At 29.6% G+C, this 17,725-nt stretch overlaps 1 protein-coding gene across 1 annotated transcript; it reads right to left on the reverse strand.

Annotated features, from left to right (window-relative positions):
- Window positions 1-8,615: 8,615 nt before the first annotated feature.
- Window positions 8,616-15,557, reverse strand: LOC114163235 (subtilisin-like protease SBT2.6). Its single transcript, XM_028047415.2, has 11 exons — window positions 15,292-15,557; window positions 14,923-15,160; window positions 14,204-14,348; window positions 13,697-14,091; window positions 13,403-13,498; window positions 13,255-13,327; window positions 12,655-12,940; window positions 11,523-11,848; window positions 11,062-11,329; window positions 9,945-10,226; window positions 8,616-9,254 (listed from the first exon to the last, which is right to left on the reverse strand). Exons 2-11 carry the CDS (start codon window positions 15,105-15,107, stop codon window positions 8,845-8,847), a joined length of 2,466 nt encoding a protein of 821 aa, XP_027903216.2. The 5' UTR covers window positions 15,108-15,160; window positions 15,292-15,557; the 3' UTR covers window positions 8,616-8,844.
- Between the last annotated feature and the right edge of the window lie 2,168 nt (window positions 15,558-17,725).

Genomic DNA, 17,725 nt, shown 5'->3' on the forward strand with positions numbered 1-17,725 from the left:
GTGTAAAGTACTTTTATGAATATTTAAAACATGGAAAGTCAAAAGAATTCTACGCGTTATATTGTCATATATATCACGAAATGAACCTTCTAAGCTAATAATATTACGTGGGGAAAGAACTTTGACCTAAACACATGACTGAATAGTTAAAGCATATGAAATGAATTACGTTCTTAAAAAAAGTTAATAAATAAAAGAGAAAAATGAGAGTGTTTCTAGCAAACTTTTTTTTTAATAATTAGTAAGAATAATGAAAGAGATGTGGATGCAATTATATCAAACAAATAATGTTCATAAAGTTAAACTAAAATAAATGGTACTATTAATATTCGTTTTGCACACGTTGAGAATGTCAATATTAAAAATTAAGTGCACCATAGATATTAGTAGTAATACGTCAACAAACACGTCACAATATTTTGTGTACATATTATATTAGTTGATAAAGTCCTATTTCATTTGAAAATTTTAAAGCTTTTGGTAAATTTTCATTTTATTTTATCATATGAATTTAAAAGTTTCATTTTCTTGATTTTATTGTCTTTTGTGATGAGTATTTATTTAGGAAAGGTGTTATTGGAGATTCAACATTAATACAACAAAGTTCAAAAAAATCAACTTTAACTTTAAATTTTAGACAATAAATTTATGAGTCTTATTTTTTATAAAGTGTTCAATTTTTTTATATTTATCAAATATGAGACATAAACTCACAATTAAATTTTCAACAATCTTTTCTCAAACTTCTTTGAAAGTTGAATTTTTTTACATTTATACACTCCCTTCAAGTAAAAGCATTTCTATGTATACATAAATAATAACATTTTTATATCGTCATTATATTATAATAATAATAGAATACAGATGACAAAACAGGCCAACTTAATATGTTTTAACCTAATTTATCATTTGTTTGTCAAAGACAGGTCGACTGGGTTAGTCTGCTACAACAAAATAGATTAGAATTTATAACTCACTATGTTGAAAGGTGGGTTGGTCCTCCAATTTTTTTTTAATTTAATTCCTTAATTTTTAATATTTGTTTATATATTGAAAACATGTTTAATCATTAAATATTTTTTAGATTTTTAATTGACTAATTAATGTTTTTAATTGGATAAATTAAAATAATTATTACATTTTAAAATGTTATATTATAATTCATAATTAAAACATAATTGTAATTGTGATAATTTAAAATTTATATTAACATTGAATATTTGGTAGTTTCATGTTTCTTTTTTGTGATATTTATTTTATCAAAACTACTTAATTGATATGAGAATGGGACAAAATTACCCTTAGGATGACAATTGGTATAAATTTTTACTTCAGGGACAAGGATCGGATAATAAAACTCACCTTCGTCATTCTTAAATATAGAAAATTTAAATTTTGCATTACTTTTTTATTTTAATTTAAAAAATTAAAAAAAATGGATCAATCCGTCTTATGTGGCCTTTAATCTACTAATTGGATGGTTTAGGTGCATAGAAACATTAGAATGTCACTGAAAAAAAAAAATCATATAACTTTTCTTCTACATATAATCTTTGAGGGAAAACCACAAGAAGAAGGTAAGATTATGTTATTGCAAGTATTTTTTATTTTATTTTGAGAAATTCATAGAGAAATAGCAATACTTAGACTTGGGTCAAATTCACATAAAAAATAATATTATCTCTAATTTAGAATTTTAAGGTAATAAATTCATGCATCTTTTTCTTTATATGTTAGTCAAAAAAATTTATTTTTATTCAATGTATATCCCAAACTTATATTTAAATTTTAAAAAAAATATATAAATAAAATTGGGTGACTGGAATGAATGCCCAGTGGGTGTTTGAGAAAAGTCCTCAGAAAAATTAGTGAATATGTATATAGGACCACAAATGAACCACCCAATTTTTGCCATATTCGCATCATTTATGTCAGTGGTTCCAAATTAGTTTATTATATCTTGTGCAAGTAAATTGATGGTGATCCATTCATTTAGATATTAATCTTTATCATAGAACCTCGTGCACATAAATACTTCAACTTTCCCTTATCTTCAGCTCAACTTAATTCTATTTTTTTTTTCTCTTGCAAGTTAATGTTTCCCAGAAGGCATTTAATGAGAAAGAAAGACAATTTTATGGGGAAACAAAGATTTGAAATTCTAAATATAGATTCTTTTATAATTTGGATTCTCTACTAATGGCTTAATCAGTGTGATTTATATTTGTTTAATGAACAATCAATATGATTAAATATTAACAAAACAGTTAAAATATAGTTAATGGTTGGATTAGATTAGTATAAAATGAAACTTTAGAGGTGTGTTCGTAAAAGGATAATACTTCAGGTTACCCAAAAAAGTTTAATGCTTTAATGTAAAACAATGGTTTTATTAATTTGTTCCGGTCAACAAAGATTTTTTTTATTTTTATTAAAATGTGTAGTTTAAACATCTTATTTGAATGCGATGGAACTTATGATGGCCTAATATTTCAATTTGAATCATGTATATCTACTCTTGATATATATTTATATTTTAGGATATTTTATAAATTCAAATAATTAGAATTTATTAATAAAGTATCTAATTTATAAAGTTGTAGTACATTATAAAAAAAAATTGAATAATTTTAGTGACAATAAATAATTAGTCACTATACAATGATCAATTTAGATATCCATTTAAAAAAAATATTGGCAATTAAAATAGTTTCAAAAAAATATGATTGGTCTCTAAACTGATAATTAAAATAATTTTTATTATAAATTGGTTTCTACATTAGTCACTAAAATTAGATATCAAAGTTTTGACTACCAAAATAATTGATTTCTAAATTGGTCAATAACATTAATTACCAAGATTTTCACTACCAAAATAATTAGTCTCCAATAAAAAAATTGGTCTCTCTAACATTATTTAAGAGTTTTCTTATAGTGGTACTTTTATGATGACAATAATTTATATTTTTTATGTTTACAACTTTTGTACATACAATTTTAATTTGGATTTACACAATAACAATCATATATTTATTTATGTTTTTAAGAATTATTATGTATTTTTCAATATTCATATATCATGTATCTATCTCGTATCGTATCATATTATTTTTAAAATAAACATATTGACGTATCGAATATGTGTCATATCTGATACACGTATTGTATACGTTCATCATAGGATGGGACTAATATAAGATAGTTTTGTATAGAAAAATTACACAGAAATCAATTTAAACCAATGAAAAACCTTATTTCATTTGTTAAAAAATACGGAAGAAGTTCATCAAAAACATTTTAAAGTATTTTTATTATGTGATGATATACATTTTTTTTTATTTTCACTATATTACACTCTTTTAAGATATATTATTGTTTTAAAAAAAAATATAATATTTTAATAAATTTTAAAATGAAAAGGAAATAAAGTTTATAAATTAAAATTAGATGCCACATTAAAATCTTCGGTTTTAGATTTTTTTTTAATTTAAATATTATTTGTGAAATTTTGATCAAATCAAGATTTTGAGAAATTAGTGAATTAAAGAAAGTTTTAAATATTAAAGTTAGTTTTGGTAAGTAAAATTAATTTTATTTATAAGTTTTAGTTTTTCTTTTCTTTTCTTATTGGAGGTAAGGTTAAGAGTTCAAATTCTCTTATGAGTTTATGGAATTTTTCTATCTCTAAAATATACTAATTTTAATATTTTAATAAAGTTTTAAATATATTTTAAACTATGAAAACTCAAAGTATTTTGAAAGTATAAGATATAGAACACACAAAAAAATGTTTAGTTGAATCGATTGTTTTTGGATATCACTAAAGTTAAGTGTGGTTGATTTGATAAGATCCAAGGAAATACTAAATGGTACATGGATTATCTAAGCATTGTATTACATGTTCATACAAGATGTCACTTGGCACAAACATTTTAAACACTTAAGTATGTTAAGACAGATGTCTTGTATGTTTAAATTTAATTCTTAAATTTGATATGACACTATAAATTTTTCAAATTTACCAACTACCAGTTTAAATTTAATTCTTAAATTTGATATGACACTTTAAATTCTTTAAATTTACCAATCATCATGGGGACGCTTTTATCAAAGTTGTGCCAAAACTTACCATTGGCTTTAAACTCGAGTGATTTATATGTCAAAAAATAGTTTCAACACTGTAGTTTTACTGTTTTCTTTCTTTATAGTCTTTCTTTGATTTTTATTTAGAACATTAATGATGTGTTTGGATTTAGGGAAATATTGTTTAAGGCGACCGAAAAGCGAATGTCAATTGTATTTGGTTTAGCAAATTTGCATTGATTTGTGAGCGAGAATTTGCGAGTAACCCTCATCTGATGACACTTGCTGAAATGAAGAGAAATAGACGGAAAACCACGTCACTCAACTCAAATTACTTCTTTCTCCCTCTAATTTACTGTATTTATGGGTAACGTAAGTAAAGGAGGAAAGTGGTTTTGTGATTCAATTTGACTTGAAGAAAAGCTTAAAAAGAAAAGGTAATGAAGATGAAGTGTGATAATTGTTTCTTGAAATGAGAACGTCAATTCTCTCATGTAAAACATTAAAAAAAATACACAACCGAATGGGTTATGAGAGATAAGAGAATTAATTTTCTGATTCTTTGTACAAACATACATATACACACACACACACACACATATATATATATATATATATATATATATATATATATATATATATATATATAATAATTAATTATTAATAATAATAATTAACTATAATAAGAATGATAGTTAATTTTAATAATAATAATTGTTGACAAGGGAGCTTATCATCCTATTCATGTGGTGTTTTTCATGATGCTAGTCAAGAGTAGTGTCCTAGCTCTGTCACTAACACTTGTTTGAAATAATTCATGTATAGAATAGGATAGATCTTGAAATCAACCAATCTAATTGCTTTGAACACTAACATAATTGATTATGATAAGTTTGAAGTATGAAAATACTTTTCTATAACTCAATAGTTGATTAGCCTACTTATTTAATCGATTAAGTTATTCACTGGAGTCACTAGACTCAAAATCTAAACCTGATAATTGATTAGATTACTTCTCTAATCAATTAATCGTAGCAGCAGTGTCGCCTTTTTAAACCAACCTTGATTCACATTTTGAGATACAACTGTTTTTGAAATTTGAGGCAATTAAGATATTGAGAAAGAAGAATTCTTGAGTTCTTGGAGATCACACAACTAGGTTTTCTAAGATGGCTTGGCACTAGGATTGATTGTAATTTCTGCACACAAGGATCACAAGGATGTGATTTTATAGTGTCTTCACTATGTAGTTAATAATTGATTTCAATTGTACGTAGCATTGCAATTGGGGATAGTTCTTGATAAATGTATTAAGTTCTTAGTTCATTAGAATAAAAAAAATATTTAGGCGTACTTGTCCTTCTTTAAACTCTATTGAAATAGTGGAAATCTTTTAAGCTTGGGTTGCTTAGAAGAAAACTATATGTAGATTCAATTTGAATCGAACTAGTATAAAATTGTTGTTCTCTTATTTTTGCTTTTATTACTTTCCTTGACTAGTTTAAAGGTAATCCATGAAAGCATGCATCTTAGCATAATTTGTTAATCGATTAGAGTTTCTGTTAAAGGTTGAAAAACTAGTTCAAAATTGCTTAAAAGATTAAATTTTTGAAAAACCAATTCACTCCTCTTGGTGTGTGTGTATATTGGCTATATTTGTTTTAACAATAATAATTTTATTTTAATATAATTAACAATAATTTTATTTTATTTTCAATTGTTTTTATGACTAAGTGGAGAAATACTAATCTTTTACTTTTGTCAATTAAAATATTTTTTAATCTATTAAACTTATCACAATCATGTACTAATTTTCATAAACTTTTATTTCAAATCTCTTCATCTTTTCCTTAATTCAAACAACCTCACCACATTCACCTTTTTTTCTGTCAAATCCATTTTGAAATCCATACATACTTCAAAAGAATTTTCATTTCTCCTTTACTAGGTCGTCTCTAAATTTTGATAACATTGTATTGGGTATTTATTCTGAAACCTCTATACTTTCTTCCTGCACCTATATAAGTAAAGTGAAGTGGGCAAATTTGTTCTTATCTTTTTTCCTTCATCCCCTTCCTCCTCCAACACTGCACTGCCATACTTTCTTCCACCTCTACTAGCACCCATTTACCCCCTCCACCTCCACCCTATTTTCTTCTTTTACCTCCACCTCTACCTCTTGCAAAGTCCTTTCCACAACCAACATTCCCTTTTTCCTCCACCTCCACCAAAGTCATTTCCTCCACTTTCAGCAAAATCCTCACTCACTACAAGAAAATCCCTTAACAATGATCAATTATAGTGACAAAAAATAATTATTCACTATAGTGACCAATTAAAATACCAATTTATAAACAAAAAATTATTAGTAACTAAAATAGTTTCTAAATTGGTCACTATAGTAAATTGGTCTCTAAATGTTTCACTAATATTAGTTATCAAGGTTTTAACTACTAAGGGAATTGATATCTAAATTGGTCTCTAATAGTGACTAATTTAGAAACCATTCCTTTGGTAGTCAAAACCTTGATAATTAATGTTAGTAACCTATCCATTGATAAGTTGTGAGGAGTTCAACCACAGATAACCTCTTATTCATCTCATCAAATAGGTAGAAGATGCATTAGATTGTGAAATATTACCCTCTCATAGTGAAATATGTTTCCAATGCCAATAAAAGTAACCCATCCAATGGTATTTAACATTTAGAAAACTACCAAATAAAATATCTCCCAAGCAAAAATATCACAAGTTTCGTCTCGTCCCAGATCATCACAAGGTGACATATTCATTATAATTACCAATTTAGAGACTAATTTAAAAATTGTTCTAGTTCCAATAATTTTGAATTTATAAATTGGTATTTAAATTGATCATTATAGTAACTAATTATTTTTTTTCATTAAAATTTGTCATTGTTTAAGGATGTTCTTGTAGTCACTCATCTCTTTCTTCTATGTCCACATACCTCTTCCCCACTCTTCCTATTTTCACCTTTATTTTTGTATTCTAAATTTTGTATTCTAAATTGTACAATTTAAAATATAAAACTTGTATTCTGAATTGTATAATTCAAAATGTAAAATAAAAAATACATTACAGATCGTAGAATCCACAAATCCCGAATGTAAAATAAACAAATGTATTTTGGATTGTACAACTTAGAATATAAATTTTGTATTTCAAATTCTAAAATGTATTTTTTGTTTTGCTTTCTGGATTGTACATTATAAAATACAAATTTTACATTCCGGATGGCATATTTCAAAATATTTTCATATTGTATATTTCATAATTAAAAAAGAAAAAAGGGTAAAAATTAGAATTTTAAAGTGTATAGAGGTGCATGAAGAAACACCCACATTGGTATTTAGTTGGTGGATCCAAAATCTACTTAATGGATTATAGCTTGCTTGTGCTTTCTTTGGATCAAAGGTGGAAGAAAATGGTAACTGCTTCCTACATCCTATTAATTTCTTTCTGCACCCTTTCATTTTTTAATTCCATTTCTACCATTTTGTGTTTTATTTGAGGCTTTCTCTTTCTTGAGACCTTTGCTTGTCTCCGATGAACTGTTGGTGAGGTCCCATGGAGGAACATGAGGTGTTGTGGGAGGTGAATATGGATATTTTTCTAATGCATTTTGGGTTAAATGTCGAAGGTAACATAAAACGAATTCCAGAAGAAAAACTTCAGGAAAATATATATTATTTTCCAAATTATTGTTTCCGGAATTGTAGCATATATTTTCGAAAAATTAAATCCGTAAATTGAGTTGAATGTACTGTAGAAAGAAAATTACAGAATGGGTTTTTGTGAACCAGAAAGTAAAATCTCGAAGTGAAAGTGTGCATTCCGGAAATACAATTTCGGAAATTTTCATGATGTTCACTTTATTTTTTCCACTTCATAGTCCTCATGACATCAATATCCTTTATTCATGATTTTCCTCTATAAACAAGATGTGTACAATTTCTGAAAAGGCATGGTAACAATGTATCATCCATGATGACTTTTGATCAATCAATTTCTCAACGATATTTACACTGTAGTCCCACTTCCTCCTCTACAATGCACCAAAGGTGTGCAACTTGAGTTGAAGGCAGAAGCACACTGCGCACCCCTGGGTTGAAGCCACAACCAGACGCACATTACCAAGGAATAACCAGAGCAGCCGCAGGGTGAAGAAGGTGAGTGAAAAAATTAGCGTTAACTAAATAACCCATAAGGTTACTGTTAGAATTTCACATCAATGATGGGGTTAATGAAGAAATTTGAGAGGGTGCATGAAGCAATTCCCGAAGAAATTAGGGATGAAGTTTTTGGTTGGCGAGTTGGTAATGAACCACTCCCATGTTAAATATTATCTCCTCCTCAAAACTGAACCAAATTGTTTAAAAGAAACCAGCAAACATTAACACAGTACTGTCCCTTCATGACTTAGATGATATGTCATACTCTAACTATTTTCTTGAGTTGCAACCTGCTATAAGAAATTTGATATGAACAGAAGAAAAAGGGGGCAGATACACGTAAAACCTTCAGAAGAAGAAGCATTCCAATAAATAACAAGATGTTATTTGCAAAACTTTAAATGTGGAATAAAATAAACCAGGAGTGTTCCCCTTACACCTGCTTACCTTTACATCTATTCAACACCATATTATATTTTCTGAATAAATCTAAAGCCGTACATACCTTATTTCCACAAGTTACAAAGAATATTACACGCATAACTTTTCTTTGCTGACCAGACTAAAGCTATCTTGAGTATCCATTGGCAAGAACAGGGATCCTCACCTTGTGCCCTCTGCTTCCTTTCAATAACACCTCTCCAAAACTATAGGTTCCTGTCACTGAGCGAACAGTGAGTGTCACAGTAAACTTACGTGATGCACCTGCTCTAATGGTCATTGCTGGAGGATTCACGTCAATGGCAACTGCTGGTTGCATCCTGGCTGTGATCACGTAGGTTTCTTCGTCATCAGCAACATTCGTGACAGTGCGTGTGACAATTTGAGTTCTTACAAGATGGGAAATTGTAATGGATGGAGTGTTTAAATTTGATGGGTGGCCCAGGCTGTTGTTACATGGCGAGTTTGTGTAGTTCTTTATCTCATGAACATCAATGCCAGGTGTTGTGCACAAGAACCCTAGATAATCCTCATATCCTGCAAAATCAATGGAAAAATTACGTAAACAGTTCTTTGCTGTTTTTATTTTGTTGCTGTACATATTGATACTAAAACGGATTACAGGGACGCATTGTCTTTTTTAAATTTAAAATACATGCAGAAAACTGAAATGATAACTTCCGGACCTTCAGAAAGATATATTTAAGTACATATTTTAATAAGAGAAGATTCTAAAAAAAGTCTTGGTACAATATTTTCCCGCAATATCTTACAATAACTATGTATTTAAGTACATAGTTTAGTAAGAGAAGATTCCGAAAGAAGTCTTGGCACAACACTTTTCCATAAAGGAACAACAATATCTTAGAATAACTATTTGAATCCTTTTGTAAATGACTTCTCTTTAATGGTACCGTTTAATTACATCTCCTACCTCTCCGCTAATGCGATTGGTTGCAATTGCTGTCCTGGTCATTGAAACCTCAAAAAAACTTGACTTTATTGCCACAATGGCAGTTTTGAATCGCTTTTAAAAACTTGTTCGCATCGATTTAAGTAATTTGTTATAGAAAAAGGTTGCACCCAATGCCAATTTCTTGTCACAGAAATTCCTGAATTTTACTTTACCTTAAATTCTCACATACAAGTGAATTCAAGTTTATTGGTCAACTCAGAACACAAACGTGCCAGTAGAGGAGTACATTAGAGAGGGAGAGGTGAACAAACCTGCGTCAAAGACTAGGCCAGGGTCCAAGGCAGCTCTTGGATTAACGTGTCCACTCCCATAATCAAAAGGAGTGGCTCTGACCAGGTTCATAGCTTCTGATTCAGAATATTGCTGTGCTAGAATAGGATTTCCTGCTCTGTCTAGTGTTGTAGATGTTGTCATCAAGGCTGATTTAATGGCAGCAGGACTCCAATGTGGATGTTTTTGCTTTATAAGAGCAGCAATTCCAGCTATATGTGGTGCAGCCATACTGGTCCCAGATATCATGGCAAATCCCTCTCCTGCTCAAGAAAAAACTGCTTAAATAAATCAATTTCTATAATATATTGACGATATGTCTTATTTCATGTTTTTCTTCTCTTTCGTACTTAATAGTGCAACAATTCTTCCAAAAATGCTACGAAATCCTGCCACATGCGTAGGGTCCGAAATTCTTTCAAAGAAGTAGATCTATGAGAAAAATTGAAGACTCATTTTTCTGGATATTGCAGACTGCACCCATCTCCCTAATAAATTTTCCAGTGTCATATCACAAAACTAAGCATTGTTTAACTTCTAAAATAATTATATGCCGACTTATGATTAGATGATGATCTGAAACAAAAATTCTTAAAAAACACTAATTGACGCTTATTGAGAAAAATAATAAGCATTATTTAATTGTACCAACATTTAAAGATAAACTTTTTATTAAACTACTTTTTCTTAAAACTACGTCTCAGTAAAACTGAGTTATGGGAAATAAAATCTCAAATTATGAAAGGCATTTTAGGATAGGACAAGGGATAATGATATTTTAACAAACTTTTTTTTTACCCACTTTTAACTCACCACTCCGATCACTCTTCAATTATCTATTTTGATTTTTTTTAGAGGTATAATGTGATGATCTAAGAGTGATTGGAATAGTGAGTTAAAATTGAGTTAAAAAAAGTGGATCAAAATATCATTATCTTTTAGGATAGTCTCGCTAAATTATTTGAGATTTGTTTACACGTAAGACAAGAACTTTTTATATATTTGGATGAAAGGGAGTAATTGTTTGAATAAAGACAAAAAAATAAAAATAAAAATCCAACGACAGTTAAAAGGCAACTTAGTCAAACCATTACTTACCAACATAATTTGGCTCATCAGTTCCATTTAGAGACCAAGCAGCCCAAATCAAAGAACCCGGAGCTAATATATCTGGTTTGAGAAGATCTGCCTCTTGGAAGCTAAAGTCCTTTATATTTGGTCCTCTGGCAGAAAAAACTGCTACTTGTGGTGCAGATTTGTGGAGAATAGGCATCAAACCGTCCTCAATTTTACCTGTACCTGTGAAAGTCTTCACCCTTCCAGTCCAGTCTCTTGGTGTGGAAATATTATAATAATCTATCAGTTCCTGAAGATAAGATTTTGCATGTTCCAAATAATTATATATCGCACACTTTGTGATAAAAAAAAAGTAGTGATAAAAACATACAAAAAGGATATTAAGACAGTAGATGAAGTAGGCTGTGGAGTACATAATTGGGTACAAGAAAACAGATGGAAACAGTTAGCATTCATCATCCATCTATATGTGATTCAAGTACCTTTGATTTACTGGTATCTGTGATAAGAATCCCGGGAATGCCAACGGGGACCGGATCAAATTTTGCTCCAGGAGAAACATTTTCAACACACAGAACAAATCCAACTGCTCCAAGGGCCTTTGCTGTTTCTGAGACCTGTTTTATTGATGCAGAACCAACAACAAAATTGTAAGAATAGCCACAGAGAAGAATATTTCCCTTTATTAAGTTCTTGTTAAAAACTTCTGGCCTCTGACAATCAGTGGGGCTGTACTTCGTAACAGAAGAATCAAGAAGCGCATCATTTGCGGCAACCAATGTGTATGTTTGGTTTATACGTGTAGAAGCTGCAAAAGCCAATACCAACAAAAGTAAATGAATTGTGGACAACCATAAATATGCTTTGGCACATAAGCATGAAGTTTGTTGAACACTAAAATGACTAATTAATTGCTAGAAACAACTCATGAATTTGCATTCCCACCGGCTGACATTTATACCCTAATTAACTGAAAGAAACCTTACGAATTTAAGTCCATAATAGCGACTTGTAAAGAGTGCATTAAAGAGTATGTTACTATGATTTATCTTTTCACATAATAACTTATATAATCAAAATACTTGGACAACAAGAGATGAATAGGATTCAATAATTCTGTAATTTTTTTGATAAATTAAACATGAATAAGGGAATAACAATACTCATACTTTTTTCTTCAATATCTTTAAACCTATCACAACTTGATACAATTAAATCTAGTATATGCTTTTCGTCAATTATTGTAAAGAAAAATACAGAAGATTATTTGGCGAAGGCATTTATCCAAGGCTTTTCGTCAAAGTGATACACATGTACACTCAGAACTAACTGATTTTATTTGCAAAAGAAAAGATTATGACTCTTACTATCTTTTCCATTTTCTTCTTGTCACGTATGAGAACGATGCTAAAATAATCTATTGAGTAAAGAAGTAAAATGAAAAGAGACTACCTTTCCTTTACAATGTCGTTTTCTTTTTAACTTTTTTATTCTTTCCTTCACCAATTATAAGTTAGATTTACAGAACAATCATCAACAATGTGTCTCCAAACATCCGTCCATGATTAAGAAAATTACATCTTAAGAAAAATAGTAGGAAGTTTGAGAACTCACGTGACAATCCAATTCCAGCTAAGATTTTTCCATTTCCAAGGATCAAATGGTTTTTGTATCTACGATCATCAATTGCAGCAGCCACTGTTGCTATCCATGGACTGTATGAAACTAATGACTTGGGAAAAGGACCACCATTTCCAGCAGCCTGTGCGACAAACACACCAGCTTTCACAGCTCCAAGAAGTGTAGCATCAAAAGGATTCAAAAACGTAGTTTTGGTGTTTGATGGAGGACTATTTGGTCCAACTGATAGGCTAATTATATCCACCCCATCATGCACAGCCTGTTCACTTTCAAATTTAAATAATTAGACATCTTGAGATACAATGCTTAAAAGGTTAAGTGTATAAGTGATTGTTTAATTTTATGTTGAACTTCAATGTTGAGTTAGACTTTTTCATCCGAAAATAAGAAAACTGAGGAATCATTTCTTCACAAGCAATTTAGAACATTGCCTCAAGATTAGTGAAGTAAAACATAAGATATTTTCGTGCAGATTCTTCGAGCTAAAAAGAAATTTTTGTCATTAATTTGTTGCAAGGTCAACAGAACATTTGAGATAAAACAACATCATAAACATACAGCAAAGTTGCATACCTGATCAATTGCAGCAACTACATCTGCAACAAATCCTCCAAAAAGTCTATAAAGTGCTTTATACACAGCAATCCTGAAGACACAAAACATCAAGTAGTTCCCGGTTTTAAAGAAAAAGGTGATCAATTGGGGAGGCGTCATTCCTCACCTGGCACGGGGAGCCATTCCGCTTGCTTTCCCGAATTCATGCCCGTACATCCTCACTGGAATTCCATTTCTTCCGGCTGCAATAGAGGCTGTATGACTGCCAGATGAACATGCAAGAAGAATAGGGAATTGTTAAAAGAACAGCTGTTATCAAATTGGTATTATCCATTTCCTTTGTTTATGAGACACATAAATAGTTTTCTTTTAACCAAAGTACAGGATCCCTTATGAGAGCATCAGAAGAATTCCTACTTCCAACTGAAGAAATCAATAAAGAAGGGGAATAGGACCTGACCTCCCATGCCCATCTCCATCGAGAGGTGAATCAAAATCAATTGAAGGGTTAAATGCCCCCGCCGCTATTGCAGCTTGCGCAAAATGTTGTGCTCCGATAATTTTCCCATTACAAAAACTTCTTTTAGTTCCAGGATCAACCTCACATTTTCCTTTATATCTCGAAACAGGCCCATAGGGTTCAGTGTTATAAGTGGTAAAGCTTGGATGGTGAGGGTAGATTCCAGAGTCCACAAATCCAATCACAATGTCTTCTCCAGCCCTCTCATAGCCACCACCTGTTGGCCACACCCCAGTTGGAAGCCCCAAAAATTGTGGGGTATGTGTCGTGAGCCTCTTCACCTTCCAGTCCCTCTCAACAGATTTAACCCCAGGAGCATGTCGAAGAGTTTCTGCCTACTAATATAAGAGGATAGGCAACACATGCTCAGATGAAGCTCAAAAACTCAACATATGATTATTAACATATAAACCACATGGTAAAAAAGATATCAACACAAGACATCACCTGTTCGGGGGAAAGATGAACAGCAAACCCATTTATAAGATGTCGATAGCTATAGAGTTTCTCATACGTCCCACGCTCAAACAGCAACCCCAGAAGCAAGTCGTGTCTCTTTTCAAGGTGACGAGCATAAGAAACCACCACCTCACTAAAACAAGATTAAAACAGCACAAAAATTAAGCAAAAAATCACTAGTCAGTCCTTAATCAACAACGCACTTAGCATTAATTCACGTAAAAGAAAAACATCTAAAAAACAGAGTGACGCGAGGAATAACAAACAAAAAAAGAAATGGCCGAAGTCATGGGTCACCATAAAGGAATATCATCACTTTATTATATTTAGAAAATTATTTATATTATTATGTTATCCATTAAACAGAATTTTACAACACTATTTTTAAAAATTTCTAACCATTAACATAAATAATTTTATTTTACACTTCCCTCTCGTCTCAACCCACATCTCTCATTGTATTAAATTTTGTACAAAAAAAAAATAGTATCAAAACAATTTCTCTTAAAAGAATACCTTATCGGACTAATGGTTGACAAAAATTTTCCACAATCACGTTCTATTCTGGGAATTTAATTTAAAAACAAGGTAAAATAACAAATTCAACACGCGATTTCTATACTCGGTAAGAATAACAATAATAGAACACTAAATAATAATATCAATAATAATAAAGTATAGAAGAATATTGTGATTAAACATTACACCTCGTGGAGTCAAGCTTGTGATCATCATCATCAGATTCCACCGCAGTGGCTTCAAAGCCATCGACACCACCCCTGTAACTTATAACAGGCTCTCCTTCAACAGTCACTATGTAAATCTCTGCCTTCCCGAATTTCGCAAGGCCAAACAGAATTATCATAAATACACACACGAACTCCAACCTCATTTCTCACCAATGCAGTCACAATCTCAATAAATAAATCACTGCAAGCTTTAGATCTGTTTCATCACACAGCACGGAGTTAGAGAAGTAAAACAGCATAACATTAATTGAGGAAAGTGAAATTGGTGAAGAGAGTGAAAACAGAGTAAGCAGCATTGAGAGTGGAAGTTAGTTAACGATAACGAACCTGCGTGAACGAGAGTGCGATCGGAGAAGAGCAAAGCGCGTGGAGAAGACGATGGAGAGAATAAAGGAGCGAAGCGAAAAGTGAAAGCGAAGAAAGAATCGTGCTCGAGAAGAAAAAGAAGAAGGTTGAAAGAATGAATGAATGATTGATTCAGATACACGCCATTCCAACGGTGATCGGAGAATGAGATCTAACGGTCACCGTTCGTTGTTGAGCATAGTGAAAGAGTGAGTGAGTGAGGTTGCTGTGTGAGGAAGGAGCATGGACACTCCATATATGGAAACTTTTTTTTATGGTGTTGATATTTTTTTAATATTAATAAATTGGTTAGGTGGTGTTATTAAGCTTTTTAACCTTTAATATTAATAGATAAATAAATAAATAAAAATGTTGGTTTGCTTTTCAATTTTCACGGTCAAATGAAATGGAATAATGGTTCTTCTTCTTCGCTTTTCTGTGAAGCAGCGCCGGCGCAAATTTATTGTTTTTTTTTTACAGGTTTCTTTTAAAAAAAAAAATCACACACTTGTCCTACACTCATAATTAATTAAAAGGTTAAACATGTTTTTTTTAAGTTTAAGTAAATTTTAGAATTAGTATATTTTTAAAACTTTAAACCAATTTAATCATTCATTTTTTGAAATGCATGAATTTAGTCTTTCTTACCAATTTTTGTTAAATTTATTTGATATTTTAAATGTATTTTATAATAATATTTAAGTTAATATTGAAACGAAAATACACTTGAAATTAGATAAACTTAACAAAATTTGGTTAAAATGACTAAATTCATGCATTTTTAAAGATGAATGACTAAATTAACATAAAACTTCAAAAAGGAACTAATTTCAAATTTCACCGAAATTTGAGGGACAAAAACATATTTAGCCCTTTAAGTTATGTTATTTTTTAAAATTTATATTATCTTTTTAAAATTAATATAAGTTATTATAATTAAAAAAAATTAAAATATATTTTTATCTATTTTCTCTGTTTTTGGATAATATAAGAGAGATTGATTACTAAAAGAAAAAATAAGTTAGAAGTTGTGTAGATAGAAGAAATAGTCATGAAACTATTAACAATTAAAGTTATATATAGTTTAATGTTATATACTATATTTATCCGATAAAATAATATAAAATTTTAAGAAAATAAACTCTAAAAAGTAAGCTAATTTTTTTATTGAAAATAACATTAAAAATACTTAAAGTAGTGCAACTGAATTTCGTCAAATATTAAAACTGAATATTACTAATTAATACAACTTTAATATCACCTTTTGAAAATAAAAACAAAGAAGTTGTTTAATTACGTTAATTACTAAGACTTTTAGAAAATTTTCCAACATGAAATTGACTTTAGGAAGATTATGTTCCCGACACATGAAATTGACTTTAGTAGCACATTATGTATTAGCAATATAAATTTTATATTAATCCTACTAAAGAAAGAGTATATGTATTATGGCAATAAACTTTATATAAAAGTCATTTAATAGTAAAAATTAAGGTATAAAATTGTAATGAGAGTGTCTTAATCGTAATTAATTGTTAATAAAGGTAAGGCACAAGTTTTGATTATTCTACTGCAACTTGATCTAATTGAGAAGCTATCCATAATTAATTACTATAATAATATAAAGTATCCTAGCATATGAAAACCTATTATTGGTTATTAGCAGTAGTATTACATAAGCAATTTTCCATCTTGGGATTTGTTACTCTTTTAAAGATTCGACAATACTTTTTTACTGTTGTGTATCTTTTGGGTTAGCTAGTTAAAGGTTCACAAAATTAACAACTAATTATGTAATTAAAAGAAGATACCAAATATTTATCAGAAAATGTAGAAATACATTTCCTATAAATAAATACACTTTATAATTCTACTTTTGATTTTATATCAGACTATGTAAATGTCATATTTTTTAATACATTTCAATCTATAAGAATGTATCCCAATTTTTTTGTTTTAATTCAACCTTTAGCTTTTCTGAATATTCGTTTATTAATTTCTTCAAGAAAAAAATATTATACTCACTTTTGAGATCTTACAAAATAATACAAAGGTCCATTTAATTTAAAAATAAATATTTGTCTGCTTTTATAGTTTTAATAAAGTGGTACATGTGTTGACTACAATTTAAAAAAAATAAATTAAAAAATAAAATATTTTTTAAATAATATTTTACTTTAATATATCATTTTTACAGTTAATTTCTTAATTTAAAAAATAAATAAAGATAATATGTTTCTTTTTCAACATCCTTATATAACTTTTTATATGAAACTAATTTTATTTTTTTAAGGTGGTAAACCATTGACTTTTTTAATACATTTTATTAAGTTGTTGTGATTTAAGTATAATCAGTCCATTTTTAACTGTGGCAACAAACATTGAGTTGGATTTTTTATGTATAAATTATTTTTTC

The sequence above is a fragment of the Vigna unguiculata genome, chromosome 9 (assembly GCF_037176805.1).
Source record: "Vigna unguiculata cultivar grain cowpea cultivar isolate G323 ecotype 2 chromosome 9, ASM3717680v1, whole genome shotgun sequence".
NCBI lineage: Eukaryota > Viridiplantae > Streptophyta > Magnoliopsida > Fabales > Fabaceae > Vigna > Vigna unguiculata.

Bases quoted from the DNA above. Each gene is read 5' to 3' on its own strand.
- LOC114163235 (XM_028047415.2), bottom strand. From the start codon at position 15,107: ATGAGGTTGGAGTTCGTGTGTGTATTTATGATAATTCTGTTTGGCCTT. The intron at 14,092-14,203 runs GTGATGTCTTGT...TTATATTAGTAG, and splicing joins TTCATCTTTCCCCCGAACAG to GCAGAAACTCTTCGACATGC. The intron at 13,499-13,696 runs GTCAGGTCCTAT...TTCATCTGGCAG, and splicing joins GATGGAGATGGGCATGGGAG to TCATACAGCCTCTATTGCAG.